General features: G+C 50.2%; 1 protein-coding gene across 4 annotated transcripts in view; it reads left to right on the forward strand.

Moving 5' to 3' along the window:
• KANSL3 (KAT8 regulatory NSL complex subunit 3) overlaps positions 1 to 17,212 on the forward strand; it is a 1,222,374-nt gene that overhangs the window by 280,265 nt on the left and 924,897 nt on the right. For all 4 annotated transcript variants that reach the window (XM_069619075.1, XM_069619076.1, XM_069619078.1 and 1 more), the window contains one exon: positions 2,247 to 2,432. In XM_069619075.1, coding sequence (XP_069475176.1) covers positions 2,247 to 2,432 — 186 coding nt within the window. The remainder of the gene's footprint in view (positions 1 to 2,246; positions 2,433 to 17,212) is intronic.

Genomic DNA, 17,212 nt, shown 5'->3' on the forward strand with positions numbered 1-17,212 from the left:
AAGGAGGAAAGGGAGAAGGGAGACCACGAGGAGCGAGCACAGTTTTTTTTTTCCCATTCAAAGGGCCTGGGGGGGGGGGGTAATGTTTACGGACTCTTCTTTAATATCCCTCGGGGAGTTATGTGAGCTTTCATCTCTGTGAATGTCTGTGATCTTAAAAGGAATTTTAAGTTGTTGTGATTGGTTTTACCCACATTGAGATAGTTAGCTTGGGAAGTTAACCTCTCTCTCTGACAGCATGCCATTATATACTTTGGTATCACTGAATTTTCCTTCCTTGAGGAAGATGAATACTGCGTCTCATCCAATGGAGGAGTCCTGCTCCCCTGGGGCTGTTCTCCTCCCAGGTGATCCTCCTGGCTAATACCACCCGTGGGGTCAGGATCAGGAAGAGTCTGCCTTTCCCTGGCCACCTGGGAGGAGAATGTAGGTAGGTTCTTTGTGAGGACTCCGCAGGATTCATCACACCACCCATAGAGTCTTCTCCCTCGCTTTTTCTCATGTGAGTTCCTGGCCATGATGGAGCCATGACAGGAAGCTTTAAAACTCACCAATGCATACTATGTTGATGTCCTAGACACACACTGCAACGGTCTCCAATGTGTGTTCTCTTTTGTCTTTCACTGGGCTCTTTCTTGCAACTTAAGTGTATAAACTCTCCACATGAGTTCTGTGTGCTGACACCTTATTTGATAAGCAAAGATAAATTGAGGCATGGTCGGAGATTTGTCTGTTGCAAGTCATGACCAAACCCTCATTGAGTATTTATTTCCATCCACTGAAGTGAAAATCCTCACATTTTTTATCCATGGGTGAATACTGTTGGGTTAAAAAGTCTCCATATATATGCCAGACCTTGCTCTCAAATCATCTTTGTTTTTGCTTCTTTTGACCTTACATTTGTTCACCCCCCCTTTTGATCTTACCTGTTGCTATATGGTGGAGTGGTGTGCCGCCAACGACCTCTGCCTTAATGCCAATAAGACGGAGATCCTCCTCATCGGCACTCTTGCGCCTTCCTTTCCTGTCACTCTGTGGCCGGCCTCCCTTGGCCTTCTCCCTGCACAAACCTGTGAGGCTAAGAACCTCTGGGTCATCTTCGACTCCACGCTTTCATTTTCTCCACACATCCCTGACGTCTCTAAGAAGTCAAACTACCAACTGCACCTCCTCGGAGGTATTCCTCCTTTCCTCTCCTTCCCCCGGAGGCTCGCTGTCTCTAGAGCTTTGGTTCTCTCAAGGTTGGACTATTGCAACAGCCTCTTCCTAAATCTGCCTGCTACTACTCTCCGCCCTCTGCAACCCATCCAGAACAGGACTGCGAGACTTGTCCTTGTCCTCAAGCCCAGGGATCGGATATCTCCATCCCTGAGATCTCTTCACTGTCTCCCTTTGGCTGCACGGATTAAGTTCAAGACCCTTTGCATTGTTCACAAGGCCTTCTGGGGCCTGGGTCCGCAATACCTTCAACTCTTCCTTCGGAAATACCTTCCTACTGAAGCTCTTTGCTCCTCCAGCTCCAACTCCCTCAGGGTCAGTCGCTTCTCCAAGCAACAAGTTGGGGGTAGATCTCTTTCCTCGGCTGGGGCCTCCCTCTGGAACAGCCTCCCTTCCTCTCTGAAACTTGAGGAGAACCATCTCGGTTCTGGAAGCACCTCAAGAATTTCCTTTTTGCTTCTGCCTTCTCTCTTCCTCTCCCCTGCTGATCTGTCTGTTTTGGCACGGAGAACCTGGCAAACCTCTGATTTTGGCTGAGATCCCTGCCACCCAGCCGCACATCTACACTGCCTCTTTGAAACTTCGGTCTGTATCTGCAACCATGTAGTCCCTTTCCTGCACTTATTGACACACGTTGTCTGCACCTTATTCTTGCACTTGTCATCTGTGACCGCACTTCCTGTTTTTGAGCACATGTTCAGTACTTTTCCACTCCTCCCCTGCCCTTTGCACTTTCCCCTGTCCCGTGCACTTGCACGTTCTCGATGTCACTGGGCCTAGTAAGATTGTTTTGTTCCTCCTTTGTAACGCCCCTTACCTCGTTGCACCCTGAAACACTTGTAAGGGTGAGATATAAATAAAATATCATATTTCATATATTTCTGTACCTCCTCCCATCACCTGTTTGTTACTGCTGCAATCCTTTTGTTTACCCTCACCTGTTGACTTCGTCTGTCTATTACTTTCTTCCATCCTCCTTCTCTTATCCCTTGGCCTTCTCACCACTTTTTACTCATTCTTCCTTGCAGGCTTCCAACGAGCCGGTACTCCGAAGGATTGCTGTGGACAAGTGCGCCCGGCGAGTGCGACAGTCTCTGGCCAGTGTTAATTGGGACAGCAAGCTTCTACAGTGGCTGCATGCTGTGCTGGTAGAGACGCTTAGCCTGCCTATGCTTGCTGCCTACTTGGATGCACTGCAGACTCTCAAAGGGAAGGTAAATGTGTGATTGACAGGGTTCGTAGAATGTGTCACAGACGTACGAGAAGTAGTCTGAATTATATAAAATACATTACTGTGGCGCCAGAAGTGTAAATAAGCCCTTGCACTGCTTTATACAGCAAGATATGAGTTTGTACCGACACATGTGAGGAATACATTTTGTAGAGAAGTGTTTTATCAAAAAATGATAGTTATCTAGGAAAGGAGTATCGGAAATCGCATAAACAAAGGAATAGGCAAAACAACTTACCTTACACATTGGAAAATAATCAAGCTTGTGTGGAAGGAGCAGAGTCCCCAACTGGAAAGGAGGTATTCAGAAGGAACAATGGTTGGCATTCCTGCTCCGCTGATCTATGAAACATATTGCAGACGGCAGACAACCAGCAAATATAAAATCTCACACCCCATTACGAAATGCCTGTTTTTAAAATCTGTTTTGCAAGGTAAGCTATACTGACATGTCTGCAGCTCCTCCACTCCAAGACGCTGTTTTCTTATTTTATCTTATTAGCCTTTACGTAAACTTAAAGTACTCTGTATTTTTCTCTTAAACTCAGCGTTCCTGTACTATTGTGATGGATCTTTTTACCTTCACTCTTTTAACTTTCCAAATTATACAGAGCTCACTATGTCCCTGACTCGCCACCCAAAAACAAGTTGCTTTATGAGGTCTTGTCCTTTGTGAAAACACTGTGAAAAGTACATGCATTCACACAATTTCCCTTCCCAACACACTATAAAGAAATCAAATCACATCTCATACAATTGTTTTAAAGTTTGAAAAATCAATAAACCCCATATTACCTAGTCCTTAAAAAAAAACATGTTATATTAAAGGTATTTGAACAGTGCACTGTTACCATCAAAGTGGTCCTCAGGCGCTCTGGCAGATCTGAAAGAGTAGTGGGGAGGATTAGTAGGGTGTAGCGGGAGTACAATAGTGAGAGCTGGGATGTTCCTTTGGCAGCATCAGTTTGGTTTTCACTGCGTTGAGCTTGAGTACGGTTATCGGATTGTGAGAGTTCCCTTGTGCTGTTGATAAAAGGGTTATGTGTTTGTCTGTTGTTGCGGTGAAGTGCATGCAGATTGCTGTGCAGAGAAGTGGTTGTGTGGGTTTCCGTGTGAGAGGTGTATGGGGAAAGTTAAGATTTTTCTAGTTTTGGATTAGTTGGGTTTGTATTTATTTTTTATTTTTTTAAATTAATATCTCAATCTTTGTGGAAAGCATGCACCTTAATTTCTCAGATCTATGTTAAAATAACGGATTTAAAACTAGGCTGAAAATGCAGAATGTGTTCATATGGTGATGATGATTTTTAATGCGGGTGGGGGGCCCGCAGCCTCCGCACCCACATCTCCCAGCCTTATTTTATTGCCTTACCCAATCCCCCCAATCTATATATTGAAACAAAAGTGCAAAAAGATCAAACCACTTTTAAAAAAAAAAGGATATTTGTAGCTTTGTTGGTTTTTTATTCGTTTTTGAGGCAATAACAATTTATCAACCCAGATGCATTTGAATTTGCTTAATGTATCAATTCTAGCCCTTCATTTGAAATTAGCCAAAGGCACGGCACACTCCTCACGCATCTGCTCTCACATACAACTCCAATGACACTGTGCACAGTACTTCTGCCATAAGAATGTATGACCTTTCATAACAAAAACTTTGAACTGTAGCTTCACACATAAAGGACTATACTCTTGCACACACCCCCTTCCAGCTTATTTCCCTAGTGTGCATCTCTGCACCCATACACATGCCAATTAGATATGGGTGGCTATCATTGACTTGATCATGCCCGCAACCTTTATTGGCCATTATGCATACTCCTAACTAGCACCTCCTAACTTACTCCCTTACTTCGGCCCTCCAAGGGCTATCAACCAATAGCCCGTTGAGACCATACCCATGGTGAAAGGTGCTATACAAATGACAAAATGAAATAGGACAGGGAGGCAGGAGCTGTGTTTCAGGCAGTGAAAGAAACTGACTTATTGGTTGTCACACCCCTCTCTCTCTCTCCCCCTTTCTCTCTGGTCCCAGTGAGCCTGTCAGCCCCTGCATATATTCGTCTCCGGCAGGGGCGTGACAGTTCTGCGGTCTTTCTAAATCAATTTTTCTTTAGAAAACCCATAACAAAAACAATTCTTGAACATTTTCTGTAGCAGTTTCTGCAGAACTTTGAAAAAAGCTTCTACCCCCTATTCCCTTCTCCCCACCTTGAATCGCACACCAAGCAGGATTTATAACTCAAGCACCACCAACATATTTGCCTTATTGTGGCTGCAGTATGTTATAGAGGGTGTTCTATTCCGATATGGTCATTTCAGTATCTCATGGAAACCCGCATTACCTGTTCTGCAGGTGTTCCAACTCTCGTTTCTCAAACCTTCGGTCTCTGTGGTCTTTCCTGTTCTATGATGTCCTAAAGGGGTTATATTCCATCTTCAAATCCCTAGGGGGCCCCCCTTGGTCCATTGGGTCTATTTTTCCATTGTATACAATTCACGCACTTTATGAGGCACTCTTGCTTGTTGGAGGCCAGGCTCTTTTCCAACATCTTATCATGCCTCTCGCACAAAACATGCATCTCCTATGCAGTACCATTCTGTGCTTCCGCCTCAACTGGAGGCAACTGAAACAAAATTAACATGGGGTCCAACTTTCTGGCAATGCTGTCCAGGCCTTTTTTTAACGAACATCTGCCCATTATTATCATCATCAAAGATATTTGTATTCGGTAATACAACCTTCAAGTTTACAATAAAATATATATTTCATCCAAAAAAAGAACCCTACATGTTCAGATGTGTAGCCTTCCTTGAAAGCAGTTAGAGATGATCAAACATAAAAATTACAAGGAGAGCAAAGCTTGCTGCCTTAATAAGTAAAACACTGGGGTCTGACATTTCCCCAGTAGTACATTTTAAAACATATTTCTCAACAGCCACGTGCAATAACTTTAACAGGCTCTAGCGAAGGTCACTGGGGGAGACAAATAATGGATTGAAAACAACATTGCAGAATTTAGGGTACACGTTCCAGCTTCTCTTAAATCATTTCAACCTTTGAGATTTTTCACATAACAAGAAAAAATGCAAAAGTGTTTCATTTGCATTCCCCCAGATAGGTCTGATGCTGTGATGCACCATACATGTGTCAGCGCAGCTACTCGGAAAATGCCCAATCCCAAGCGCAGCTACTCGGAAAATGCCCAATCCCAAGCGCATATACAATGATCTCTCGAAAGGCAAACTGATTTCTTCTAAATATTGATTAAAACCAAACTCCCTATTATGTGCAATATATTCACGGCCTTGGTTACTTAATCGGCATCAGCAAAAAGGTGTTCCATAGCTATATACTTGGCAGAGGTTTTAGCTTTAATTAGAACAGATCAACAGCTGCCCCTTGGGTTAGACCACAACTCAGTTATGCCTAAATCACGAAGAGAAGTCTTAATGTGTGCCATCCATGTGAGGCTTTTGCCTCCATTTTAAGACATAAAGTGCAACAGTGCCTCCCTACACATTTCTAAGCCTGGTTGGAACAAATCCTTATCCAAAAAAGGACTGGATTAAATCTAGAAAATGAACTGCCCCTTTGCGTCACAATCCATAGTATATAATAGCCTTCATAATTTCAAGAAGCGTAACCTTATTAGAATTTTATAAAATTTTAATTGTTATTCAAACAAGACAAAAAGCCGACACGTGTTTCAACCATATTCAGAATGGTCTTCTTCAGGGATTCCAGTGTTGGGGAGAATTCTCAAAAATGTGCTAATTCCCTTCACCTTAGAGACCCCCAGCAACTTTGCTGGATTTTGAGGCCTTGATTTTTTTTACCTGGAGAGTGCGAGCCTTTTTCCCACTCTCTCATGTCTTTTGATGTGTGTTTTACCCTTGTGTTTTCTTTGGTTATGGAGTCTAACCAACTCCATAGGCATCATCTTTTACAATTATGTCACGAAGCACCTTCAGTGCAGTGACACAGGGAAGTCTTTCAGATTTTCCAAGGTTTAAATACCTTCTCTGATATCAACTACTGTTTCCAGAACAGTGGCGTGAAATGGACTTCACTTAGCCCTGTGAATTTCTAGACCCAGCACACCCTATCTCACAATAGTACTGGAGGGGTTACTTAGTATCCCCCTATGTCTAGTTACTCATGCAACAGTCAAATGTTACCCTTTCCTCTCAGAATGGCTGGTGGCAGTGGTTTTACAATGAACTATCATGATTTTTGCCGAACCGCAAACTATTCGTAGCTTCGGTAACGTTAAATATTGGGAGCCATGTTTTTCAAGATGGCACCCAGCTATCGTTGCTAAAAACAAGTCCTGGTCTTCTTTTTTCGCCATTTCTTTGTGGAAAGGTCCAGAGTGTCTGGGGTAGGCAGGAAGTGTGGGTGGTGCCCGAAGCTCCCTGTGCTTAGTCTCCTAGGAGACCCAAATGCACTCTGTGCTGATTGGCTGGCTGACTGTCCGGCAAGGATAGCCACCCTGCTGGGTGAGTGGCAGCTAGGCTGGAATGAATGGGAGAGAACTGAATAAAAGGCGAGTCTCGGCTTGGAAGGCAGTCGACCACTGGAACGAAGGAACCAAAGAAGAGCTTGAAGCGGACGGCTGCTGCAACTCCTGGACCGTTGGTTTGCCCGGTGAAGCCCTGCTGCAGGTCTGAATCGGCAAGTTCACATCGACAGAGAAGCCCTGCTAAGGATGACTTCTCCCTTTTGAGTTGGTATGACCAACCAACTCCCAAGTAAGCCACCTGGACACCCATCCCGGAGCTGGTTGCATTTCCTCAGAGTGCTGCAGGAAACCATAGAGCCCGGGAGAGGGACACCAGATTGTGTGCATTACTTTTAAGCTGGCCAAAAGTGTTTGGAAGATCCTCCGGACTACCACGACGTCGGACCGACCGAGCCTGACCCACTTGAGCGAAGTGCAGGACCTAAGAAGCAAGGACAGTCTACCTTACCAGCCAGGACCAGCGTTGTTACCAGTGCAGTAGCTGAAACGCGAAACGCGAAACAGCTACTGAAATTGAAGTTTGCCAGTTTCGAGCTTTGGCCAGTGCAGTGCAGGAGTAAGCGAATAAGTGAAATTTGCCTTGGGTTCTCGAAGCACACCGTCAAGGATCATCACAGTAGATTAACAGCATGGCTCAACGCCAAGGCCTCTACCCTGTGCAGCCATCCGGGGCATGCCTCACCCAGGACCGGCCGGCCCGAAGAGCAGGCTTCTAAGTCCTTTGAGGGCACTCCATCCATGGGGTTCCAAGACATGGCCAAGCACCGCAAGTCAGTTTCAGTTGGTTTTGCCGCGCAAGCGGGTCCTGCGACGAGCAGGGCATGCTAATCTTCACCATCTGCCTCCATCTCCAGTCATCGCTCCAGCTCCTCTTCGAAGAGGAAATCGGCTAACCCGGGGAAGCTGTGGGAGAAGCCAGAGAAGACCAAGGTGCAGGGAAAAGTGTGTGACCTGCCCCTGAAGGCCCAGGTAGTCCAGGCAAAGTCAACCTCGACGGTCGAGCTGGTGGTGGCCGCCCTCTCGAAGGTGAAAGGGGCTGACCTGGTCCAGGGGACCCCGGCAGTGCCCAGAGTGACCCTAACCGCGAGGTGGGAGGCCTTGGCCAAGCCGGTGGAGAAAATGCCAGAGACAAGAATGCCATGGAGGAGGATGCCATGGAGGAGGATGCCATGGAGGAGGTCAAACGGTACCCTACGCCGCCTCATCAACCACCGCACATGCCCCCCACCCCTAGGGATTTGGGGACAGACACAGCAACTACGGACAATGATGGCAGAAGAGACCAAAAAGGAAGTTTTCCTTTACCAATGTCGTGAGGCCAAGAGGAAGACCATTCTGGCGGTGCCTCTCCTGGAAGACGTTTGAGATGAGGGCCTGGCCCCGATGTGAAACCCGGCCTCCGCCCCGACAAAGAGGGACAGGCTGGAAAAGAAGTACCGGGTGCCAGAGTGTGCACCCAAGTGCCTACAGTCGCAGCCCTCCCTGGACTCGGTGGTCTTGGCGGCTACGAGGAAGAAGTCTTCTAATCCCTCATCTTCAGCCTCTGTTGCCCCGGACAGCGAGGGGATGACATTTTATTACATTTTTTTATTTATTTGAAGTTGGACACTGTGGGTAGGAAGGTTATCTACTCGGCGGCGACGACAATCAAGGCAGCGAATGCGCTTGCGATCTTGGCCAGATACGACAGGGAGATATGGTATAAAATGGCCATCTGCTGAAATTTCTCCCCAACGATAAACTGGTCGAGGTGCTGGAGATCCTCCAGGAGGGCCAGGTGGCATCGCAGACACGGGGTTCAGGCAAATGGGGAACAGGGTCTGCCTCCGCCGTTGCTGGTTGAAAGCCACCAACCTTCGGCAGGATGTACAGACGATGGTTCTGGACATGCCCTTCATTGTGGACAAGCTCTTTGGGAAGGCCGATAAAAAGATTGTTCCAAGTACATGCGCTGATGTTTGCATAGCAGGTTATGTAACAGTACTGATCAACGTAGGTGAGTGGAAATATCAATGTTTATGCCACAGTCATTGGTAAACATTAACAATGCTGACACGTGTTTCGACCTAATCAGTCTTTTTTAAGGTGAATTATTAAATCTAATACTAGTTACAAATGTTTAGACTGAAAGAGGCGCGGTTTCCCGCATTGACAAAGTAGATTTCCACTATCAGCAGTCATTTTGTGTTGGAACAATCTTGTTATCTGTTTTCTTATGCTAGGGCAGGGCTAGCCTAGAGTTCCATAGTCTGCAGCTGATAACATATTAAATATATTATCTCCTCACTTATTCTAGCCACAGCACCCTCATACCTGGTTTCCCCAAACGCACTTATCTTTGGGAAGGCTGTCGACAAATCAGTGCAAGCCATTAAGACCGACACAGACGGCCAGCGCCCTTGGCACGCCTCAGCAACATCGTCCTACTTTTCGTGCCTCGAGAGGGAATTCCAGCAGGTCGTAGAAGGGTTACGGCAGGGGATCGGCTTTGTACCGCCAGCCCTCCCGTTCCACGACGCCTACAGAGGCCGTTCCAAGGCTTTCTAAGGTGGCCGACGTCGCTCCCAAGGTGGCATGCAGGCCCCGAAGCAAAATTGAACCGGCTGGGAAGTCGGGCTCCCCATCCTTGCACCATAGTGGGAGGCCGGCTGTCAGGCTTTGTCAGCGAGTGGGAAAAGATCTCCACCGACCGATGGGTGCTGGACGCTCTCGCCCACGGACACACTGTCTGCGGATACCATTGGTGGCCCGGCAGGAGCAGCACATCCCTCAGCTCCTGCAGGAAGTAAGGGCCATGCTAAGCAAGGGGGTGATTTAGCTAGTTCCAAAGCGACCCCGGCACTCCGGAGTCAATTCCAGATACTTCATGGTAAAGAACGATTGGGGCTGGACGCCCATTCTAGACCTGTGACGCCTCAACAAATACCTAGTTCCAAAAATTCAGGATGGTCATGTTGCAGCACGTGCTCTGCCAACTGGAGAAAGGAGGAGTCTTGTCGCTGGATCTGGGGGACGCATACTTCCACGTCCCGATTCACGAGAAGCATCGTAAATTCCTGCGCTTTGTGGTACAGGGAAGGCACTACCAGTTCAGGGCCCTTCCCTTTGGACTAAAGTCTGCACCCATGATGCTCACAAAGTCTGGCGCTAGTGGCGGCCCATCTGCATCTACAAGGGATACATGTGTACCTGTACATTGACTGGCTCATCCGTGCCAAGTCCAGGGAGGTAGCCGTCAAACGCACATAGTGGACCGTCCGGCTGTTGACGGATCTGGGGTTCTCCGTAAACTATCGTCCTGCTTGATAACATCGCAGAACGCACTATTCCTGGGGGCCGGGCTCAACACTGTCGCCTGCCTGGCGGCCCCCTCAGAAGAGAAGATGCTGGGCAAGGTGCAATGGCTGTTGGCACTGAAGGTAGCCACAGTGCGTACCATGAAGTCGCTGCTCGGCATGTCGCCGTGCATTTACCTGATCCGAATCTGCACATTGCAGATGTAACACCTTATGGAATTCCTCGATGCTCGGTGGATCCAGGTGTCCAGAAGCTTCGCAGACAAGCTTCGCAGACAGGATTGTTCTCGATGAGGTGTTCCGTTGAGTGATAAGGTGATGGGGCATGCACTCCAACATCGCCGGGGGGGAACCCAGATTTCCAGAGCCCCCCCCATACCAGGAGACTGTCACCACATACGCTTCCCTGGAGGGCTGGGGAGCCCACAACAGACGTCTCCACGCCAGAGACCTGTGGCTACCGGAGGGCAGGGATCTCCACATCAATGTCATGGAGCTGCGGGCAGTTTTCTGGGCCCTCAAGTCGTTCCTTCTGTTCCTTAAGGGCAAGGTGGCGAGGGTCTTCACAGACAATACCACCACAATGTTCTACATCAGGAAACAAAGGGGTACCAGTTCTCTAGAGCTCTCCAGGGAGGCGCAGGACTTGTGGCACTGGGCCGTTGCCCAAAAAATGTTCTGCATTCCTTTTCACCTGGTGGGTGTCAAGAACACCATCGCCGACTCCCTCAGAAGGGAGCTGCGCTCTTGCGACGAGTGGGAACTTAGACAGGATCAAGTGGACAGCCTCTTCCTCAAATTTGGCAGACACCAGATCAATCTGTTTGCGACGGCGAATAATTCCAAATGACAGAGATTCGCCAGCAGGTTCCACCAGCCGAGGAGTATGGGCGATGCGTTTTTTTCTTCCTGTGGGAAGGTCTGTTCCTGTACGCGTTCCCTCTGTTGCCTCACCTGCTGCTTGTCATCAATCATTTCAAACCATGCTGCTGAAGGGTGATCCTTGTGACCCCGGCGTGGGTGAGGCAGATTCGCTACCCGGATTTTTTCAGCATGTCAGTCTCCGGCCTCCCCCCACCTCCCCCCAGTCAAGCTGCTGGTGGTCGCAGATCTGCTCGCCAGAGGAGGCAGTAAAATCCTACATGATGACCCAGGATTGCTGTACCTCAAGGCTTGGCTTCTGCAGCCATAGAGTTCAGAAGGTACGTGCTGCCGGCAGGCTGCAGGGAGGTCCTTGCCAGGGCCAGAGCATCGTCGACTCTTCAGTGCTATGGGCACAAGTGGTTCCGGATGCAGAATATCAACCCTCTGAGGGTCTCGGCTCCGCAGATTATTCTGTACTTGTTGTCCTTGGCCAAGGCGGGGCTGGCGCATGCCTTCATGAAGGTGCCTCTCGCTGCTATCTCCCGCTACACCAGGTCTCCAGGACGATCTTCTCTTTCGTACAACCGTCTAGTCAAGGAGTTCCTCAAAGGACTGTTTCGATTGTTCTGTCCGTGAAGGCCCCTCCCCCGGCGTCGGAACTCAATGTGGTGCTGACGAGGCTCATGGGGGCTCCCTTCGAGCTTATGCATCAGGCCCCTCTCAAGTTCCTTTTGTGGAAGATGCCTTTTCTCTGCCAGGAGGGTAGGTGAGATCCAGGCCCTTTCCTGCAAACAGCCTTACCTGACTTTTCACGACACAAGGGTGGTGCTGCGGACGCACCCCTACTTCATGCCAAAGGTTCAGTCGGAATTCCACCTCTGAGACTTTGGTGTTGCCTGTGTTTTTTCCAAAACCTTTGTTGCCCACTGAAAGGACTTTGCACTCTCTGGATGTGGCTTGTGCGCCGAAGTTCTATGTGGCTTGCACAAAGAGTTTCTAGTAGACATCTCTACTATTTGTGAACTTTGGTCCTGTGAACCATGGGAAGGCCTTGTCCAAGGGTTCCTTCTCCAGGTGGCTCTCCGGCTGCATCACACACTGTCACTGGTTGGCAAACTGACCGCTGCCCGGCCGTCCAAGAGCCCATTCCACCAGAGCGATCGCTGTGACGACGGCATTCCTGTCTGGCGTGCCCATGCTGGACATGTGCTTCATGGAAGTCCACCCACACCTCAAGATTCTACTGCGTCGTCGGGGATTCCAGAGAGTAGTCCAGGGTCGGCCAGGCAGTGCTATGCAACCTGTTTGCTTGAAGATGAGCCTGTTCCAGAGGAGAGTATTTGCTTCTGTTGAGCCTTGCCTCCTCCCGTGGTTGTGTACTGTTCTACTGCTATGTATTCCTTATTCATGAGCATGTGAATCCATGCCAGACCCCATGCTATAGAAGGAACAAGTTACTTACCTGTAACTATTGTTTTCCAGCATGTGTCTGGCATGGATTCACATGCAAACCCTCCCTTCTGCCCCTCTGCGGCTCTTCTTGGTCATACTGCCACTTTACGTACTACCAAATCTGAAGATGGCTTCCAGAGTAGGGGCTTATGGAGAAGGCAGTCATTGGCTGGGGGCAGTATGACCCAGAGCTCTGTGATTCTTTCATAGAAGAAAGTCAGTTTGTAAGTGAAACTGTTTTTTTTTTTTTACTGAGAATTCCCGGCCTGACGACAGGTAATATTCATGAGCATGTGAATCCATGCCAGACCCATGCTGGAGAACAATAGTTACAGGTAAGTAACTTGTTCCTTACCTGGCTTTTGGGATAAGAGGAGGACCCCTGCACCCACTCTGTAGAGATCCTTGAGAAACCTGAAGTAGCCAAGACTCCTGTCCAGCTGTGAGACCTGTGAGGAGACCTGCGACCCGTCTGAAGGAGGCCTGGCGACCAACTTCTGCTGCTGTTCTGGAGGAGCTCTGTCTTGCTCTGATGCGACCCATGGAGAGAACATCCATTCCTGATGTCTGCTCAGTACTCTGTGAAGAAGACCCTTTGTAAGTGTCCCAGGACTGCCCTGTGGCTGACCAGCTCTGAGTTTGGGATACCATGCTGCTGACGTCGCCATTCCGGGTTGAGGCCTGGAACGTGTCCTACAAGACTTAAGTCTGCGAAATTTCCAAGTCCTAGCGCCAAGGGGACTCGAGATGGGAGGGAAAGTCTGACCACGACAAGTGAGTCCCTTTGCATCGCCGTGCTGCAGTGACCACCGTCCGAAACGGCTTAACTGAGTAGAGTCCAGTCCTGAGAGGGGTCCTGCATCGTGTTTTTCTGCATTTTCCACCCGAAAGTCCTTGCAGCAGCTAAAGACACCACCTTGAGATCTGCTCGAACCTGCAACCCCTGCGAATCGAGGACTGATGCTGACAGCGGGAAAAGCAACCTCGGACCTTATTCCATTGACCTGCACGTCCTGCGACGATCTGGATTAGAGTTAGTGGTTCTTACCTGTCCCTAAACTCACTTTAAACTTTTTGCTAACTATTCTAAAACGTTTACAATACTTTAGCTTTGCCGTTGCTTGCTCGCGCAAGCTGTAACGCTCACCTGATTCCTGTAGAGGCGCCGGTCTTGACTGGGCGTATACCGTATCTTCAAAGGTGATGTGTAACACACGGCTGGCTCTTTGGGCTGGACCTCTGTGCACTGTATGTCTGACTCGAAGGGTAAGATGTCTGCAGATAGAAAATATGGGATTAAGGAACTGGGTTATTGACTGTCTCTCTCTTCTTGCCTTTCTCTTCTCCTGTTGAACCCCAAAGGTTAACGCTCTCACCTTAGGTAAGTGAACGCTGTGCTCTCCATCTGCCTCGGGGCAGGGTGCTGTAACCAGTTTCTTCACTGGATAAGGGGAGCAGGCCTCTTGACTTCAGAGGACTGCTGTCCGTCGTTTACTGCACGAACGGTAAGTTTCGAGTAATTCTAATGTCTTTAAAGTCTTTAGTAATGATGTCTCTTGTTTTGCAGGGTTCCGGCGATGGCGGATGACGGGCTGAAGTGAGTTGAAGATGGAGCCCGTGTGATGAATAGAAGCGCCTGGAAGCACGTAAGTAAGCGCTTGTTGCCTGCTTCACGATGCGCTCTAACTGTCTTTTTATTTTGCAGGTACAAGTTCGGAGCGGCTGCAGGGTGCCGGAATACCCACTGGGTTAGATGTGGAAAGGAGTAATGGCACTTGAGTATTAAAGTTCCCCAATGTCTTTAAACGCACCTTGTTTTGTCTTTCAGATGCCGGAATGCAGCGCGAGGCGTTGGTGACAGCCGATGGACCAGGTAAGTGAAGAGCTGTCACTGAAGACCGTAATGCTAACCTGTTCTTTCTTGTCTTTATAGGTGTTGCTGAAGACTGGATTCAGGATGGTAAGCCTTTTTCCTTAGGCCCAGGATCAGATGCAGAAGACACGATGAGCGTTCTGCTGCAGAGGATGCAGAATAACGCAAAGCAAGATTCATCCATCGGGTGTGGTTTAAATAGCCTCCTGTAGTGCTTAGGTGTTTCTCCAGCATGGGGTCTGGCATGGATTCACATGCTCATGAATATTCCCCGTCGTCAGGCTGGGAATCCTCGGTAAAGAAAAAACCAGTATCAGTTTCGTTTCTGATCTGTCTTTCGTAGTAATAACCAATCACTGGTCTCTGCGTCATACTGACCACAGCCAATGACTGCCCTCTACCTAAGCACCGCCTCTGGCAGCCATCTTCAGATTTTTACCGCACGTTCATGTGTTGGGATCCTCGTGCTATTGCTCTCGAGCGTTAGTGCTATTTTTCGCGCTTTTTCACAAAAAACTTCGATTCTTTCGGTCAAAAGAGCCTCAAGCTCCACCGATCCTACATCCGATCAACGGGGACCCGTGTCGGATTCGTCTGTGCCCCTCAAGGGTGAAGATTTCGTCGAGCTACACTTCGGAGGACTCCAGAAGCTTCTCAGGCCCGGTCTCGGAGATGGCCCAGGAGAAGGGAAGCTCGACGCCCGGAAAGCTGTTCAGGGTCTGCCCTGGATGCCAGCTGCAGAACGTCTTTAAGGAGGACGAACACTCTTTCTGCCTTTACTGCCTTCATGAGGACAAGACGCACGTGGAGAAGGACTGTGCGTTTTGCGGCAACATGTCGGAACGGACCATGAAGGACCGCCATCAACGTCTCGCCAACTGGCTGGAGGGTAAGAGCCCGTCTGGCGAGAAGAAGAAGAAATCCGAGCGGTCTTCTAAGACCTTTGAGGGCGCCCCGGCGACGGGGGCCCAACATAAGGCTAAGCACCGCGAGTCCGCTGGCACTGGGAGCGCCGAACGGTCGGGCTCTACGGGCGCCAGGCAGGGCGCACCCTCCCCGGCACCATCAACCACGAGCCAACGCTCTGGGTCGGGTAAGAGGAAGGCCGAGCACCCGGCGAAGCTCCTGGAGAGGCCCCGGTCGAGCTCTAAGGCAGAGGAGGAGCGTGGCAGTGCCCCCTCCCTCAAGGATAAGGCGGTGAGCGCACCTAAGGTGGTGAAGGCCTTGATCCATCCGACCAAGCCCTCTATCGAAACGGTCGCGGCGGCCCTGGCTCAGCCTGTGGAGGCTGCACCAGTGGTGGCGACCTCGGGGCCCAGAATCTCCCTGCCTCCTCGGAGGGAGTCTTCTTTTGTGCCCATCGATAGGACCCCCGTGAAACCCTCCGTGGGGAAGAAGGGGGGGCAGGGCGTCGTCGTAGATTCGGCCTCAACCTCAGAAGAGGAGCTGATCGAGGTCTTAAGCCACGGCCTAGGCGTGGAAGAAGGCCAGCCCGTCGGAATGGACCCGGACGCAGGTGACGACGACGACATCGTCGAGGATACCGACGGGGCCCCTGCTCGCCCGTCGGACTCCCCTCTGCCAGCGCCGCAAGACAACTCGGCGGCCATTTTGTTGGCCATACAGTCCTTATGCTCCGAGATAAGGACGAGGCTACCGTTACCGACGGAGGAACCTCTCCCGTCGGGGGATCCAGAACCGGGACCTTCTGGTGTTCCCCCTACCAAGAAAAGAAGGATCCATCCACCACCTCCTTTTCAACCGTCGCGCCCCGTCCAGCCCTCCTCCCCGTCCACCCGAGGGGATGATACGGGGACTGACACGGCAGCGACGGGTACGGACGACGAGGCATACGACGAGGATTTTCCGTCGTCGCCTCCCGCCAGGGCTTCTCCGCCCGACGAGATCGGATCTTTCCACTCCATGATCTCCAGGGCTTCCGAGCTTTTCCAACTCTGCCCTGAGGAGAAGAAAAAGGAAGGCTTCCTTTATCAGCGGCGCGAGGCCAAGAGGAAGACGGTCCTCGCAGTGCCTCTGTTGGACGACATTTGGGATGAGGGCCTTTCCCTCCTCAAGAACCCTTCCACGACGCCAGCTAGAAGAGACCGGTACGAGAAAAAGTACCGGGTCCCGGACACGGCCCCCCTGTGCCTCCGGGCGCAGCCTACCCCGGATTCCGTCGTCTCCGCGGCAGCCAGGAAGAAAGCGGGGGGGGGTGCGGCCTCCACATCGACTTCCCCGCCGGACGGCGAGGGAAGGAAATTGGATGCTATGGGACGTAGAGTCATCTCGTCGGCAGCGACGACGATTAAAGCGGCCAACGCCTTGGCTATCGTGGCTCGCTACGACAGGGAGCTCTGGTACAAGATAGCTCCCCTGCTGGATTTTCTGCCGGACGACAAGAGGGCGGAGGCCCTGGAGATCCTGCAGGAAGGTGAGGTGGCCTCGGACCACACCATCACCGTGGCGACGGACATCGGCGACACTGGGTTCCGCCAGCTGGGCAACGGCGTTTGCCTTTGACGTCGTGGATGGCTCAAAGCTACGGACTTCCGGCAGGACGTCCAGACCAGAGTCCTGGACATGCCCTTCGACGGGAACAATCTGTTTGGGAAGACAGTGGACGATTCCCTTCAGGCCATCAAGGCGGATACTGAGACGGCCCGGGCCCTTGGAGTTCTGCAGCAACGACGGACGCCCTTTCGGAGCAGCGGAGGCAAGGGTGCCTCCAAAGGTTCCGGCGGCGGTT

Source organism: Ambystoma mexicanum, chromosome 10 (assembly GCF_040938575.1).
Source record: "Ambystoma mexicanum isolate Mex_15411 chromosome 10, UKY_AmexF1_1, whole genome shotgun sequence".
In the NCBI taxonomy this organism is placed as follows: domain Eukaryota; kingdom Metazoa; phylum Chordata; class Amphibia; order Caudata; family Ambystomatidae; genus Ambystoma; species Ambystoma mexicanum.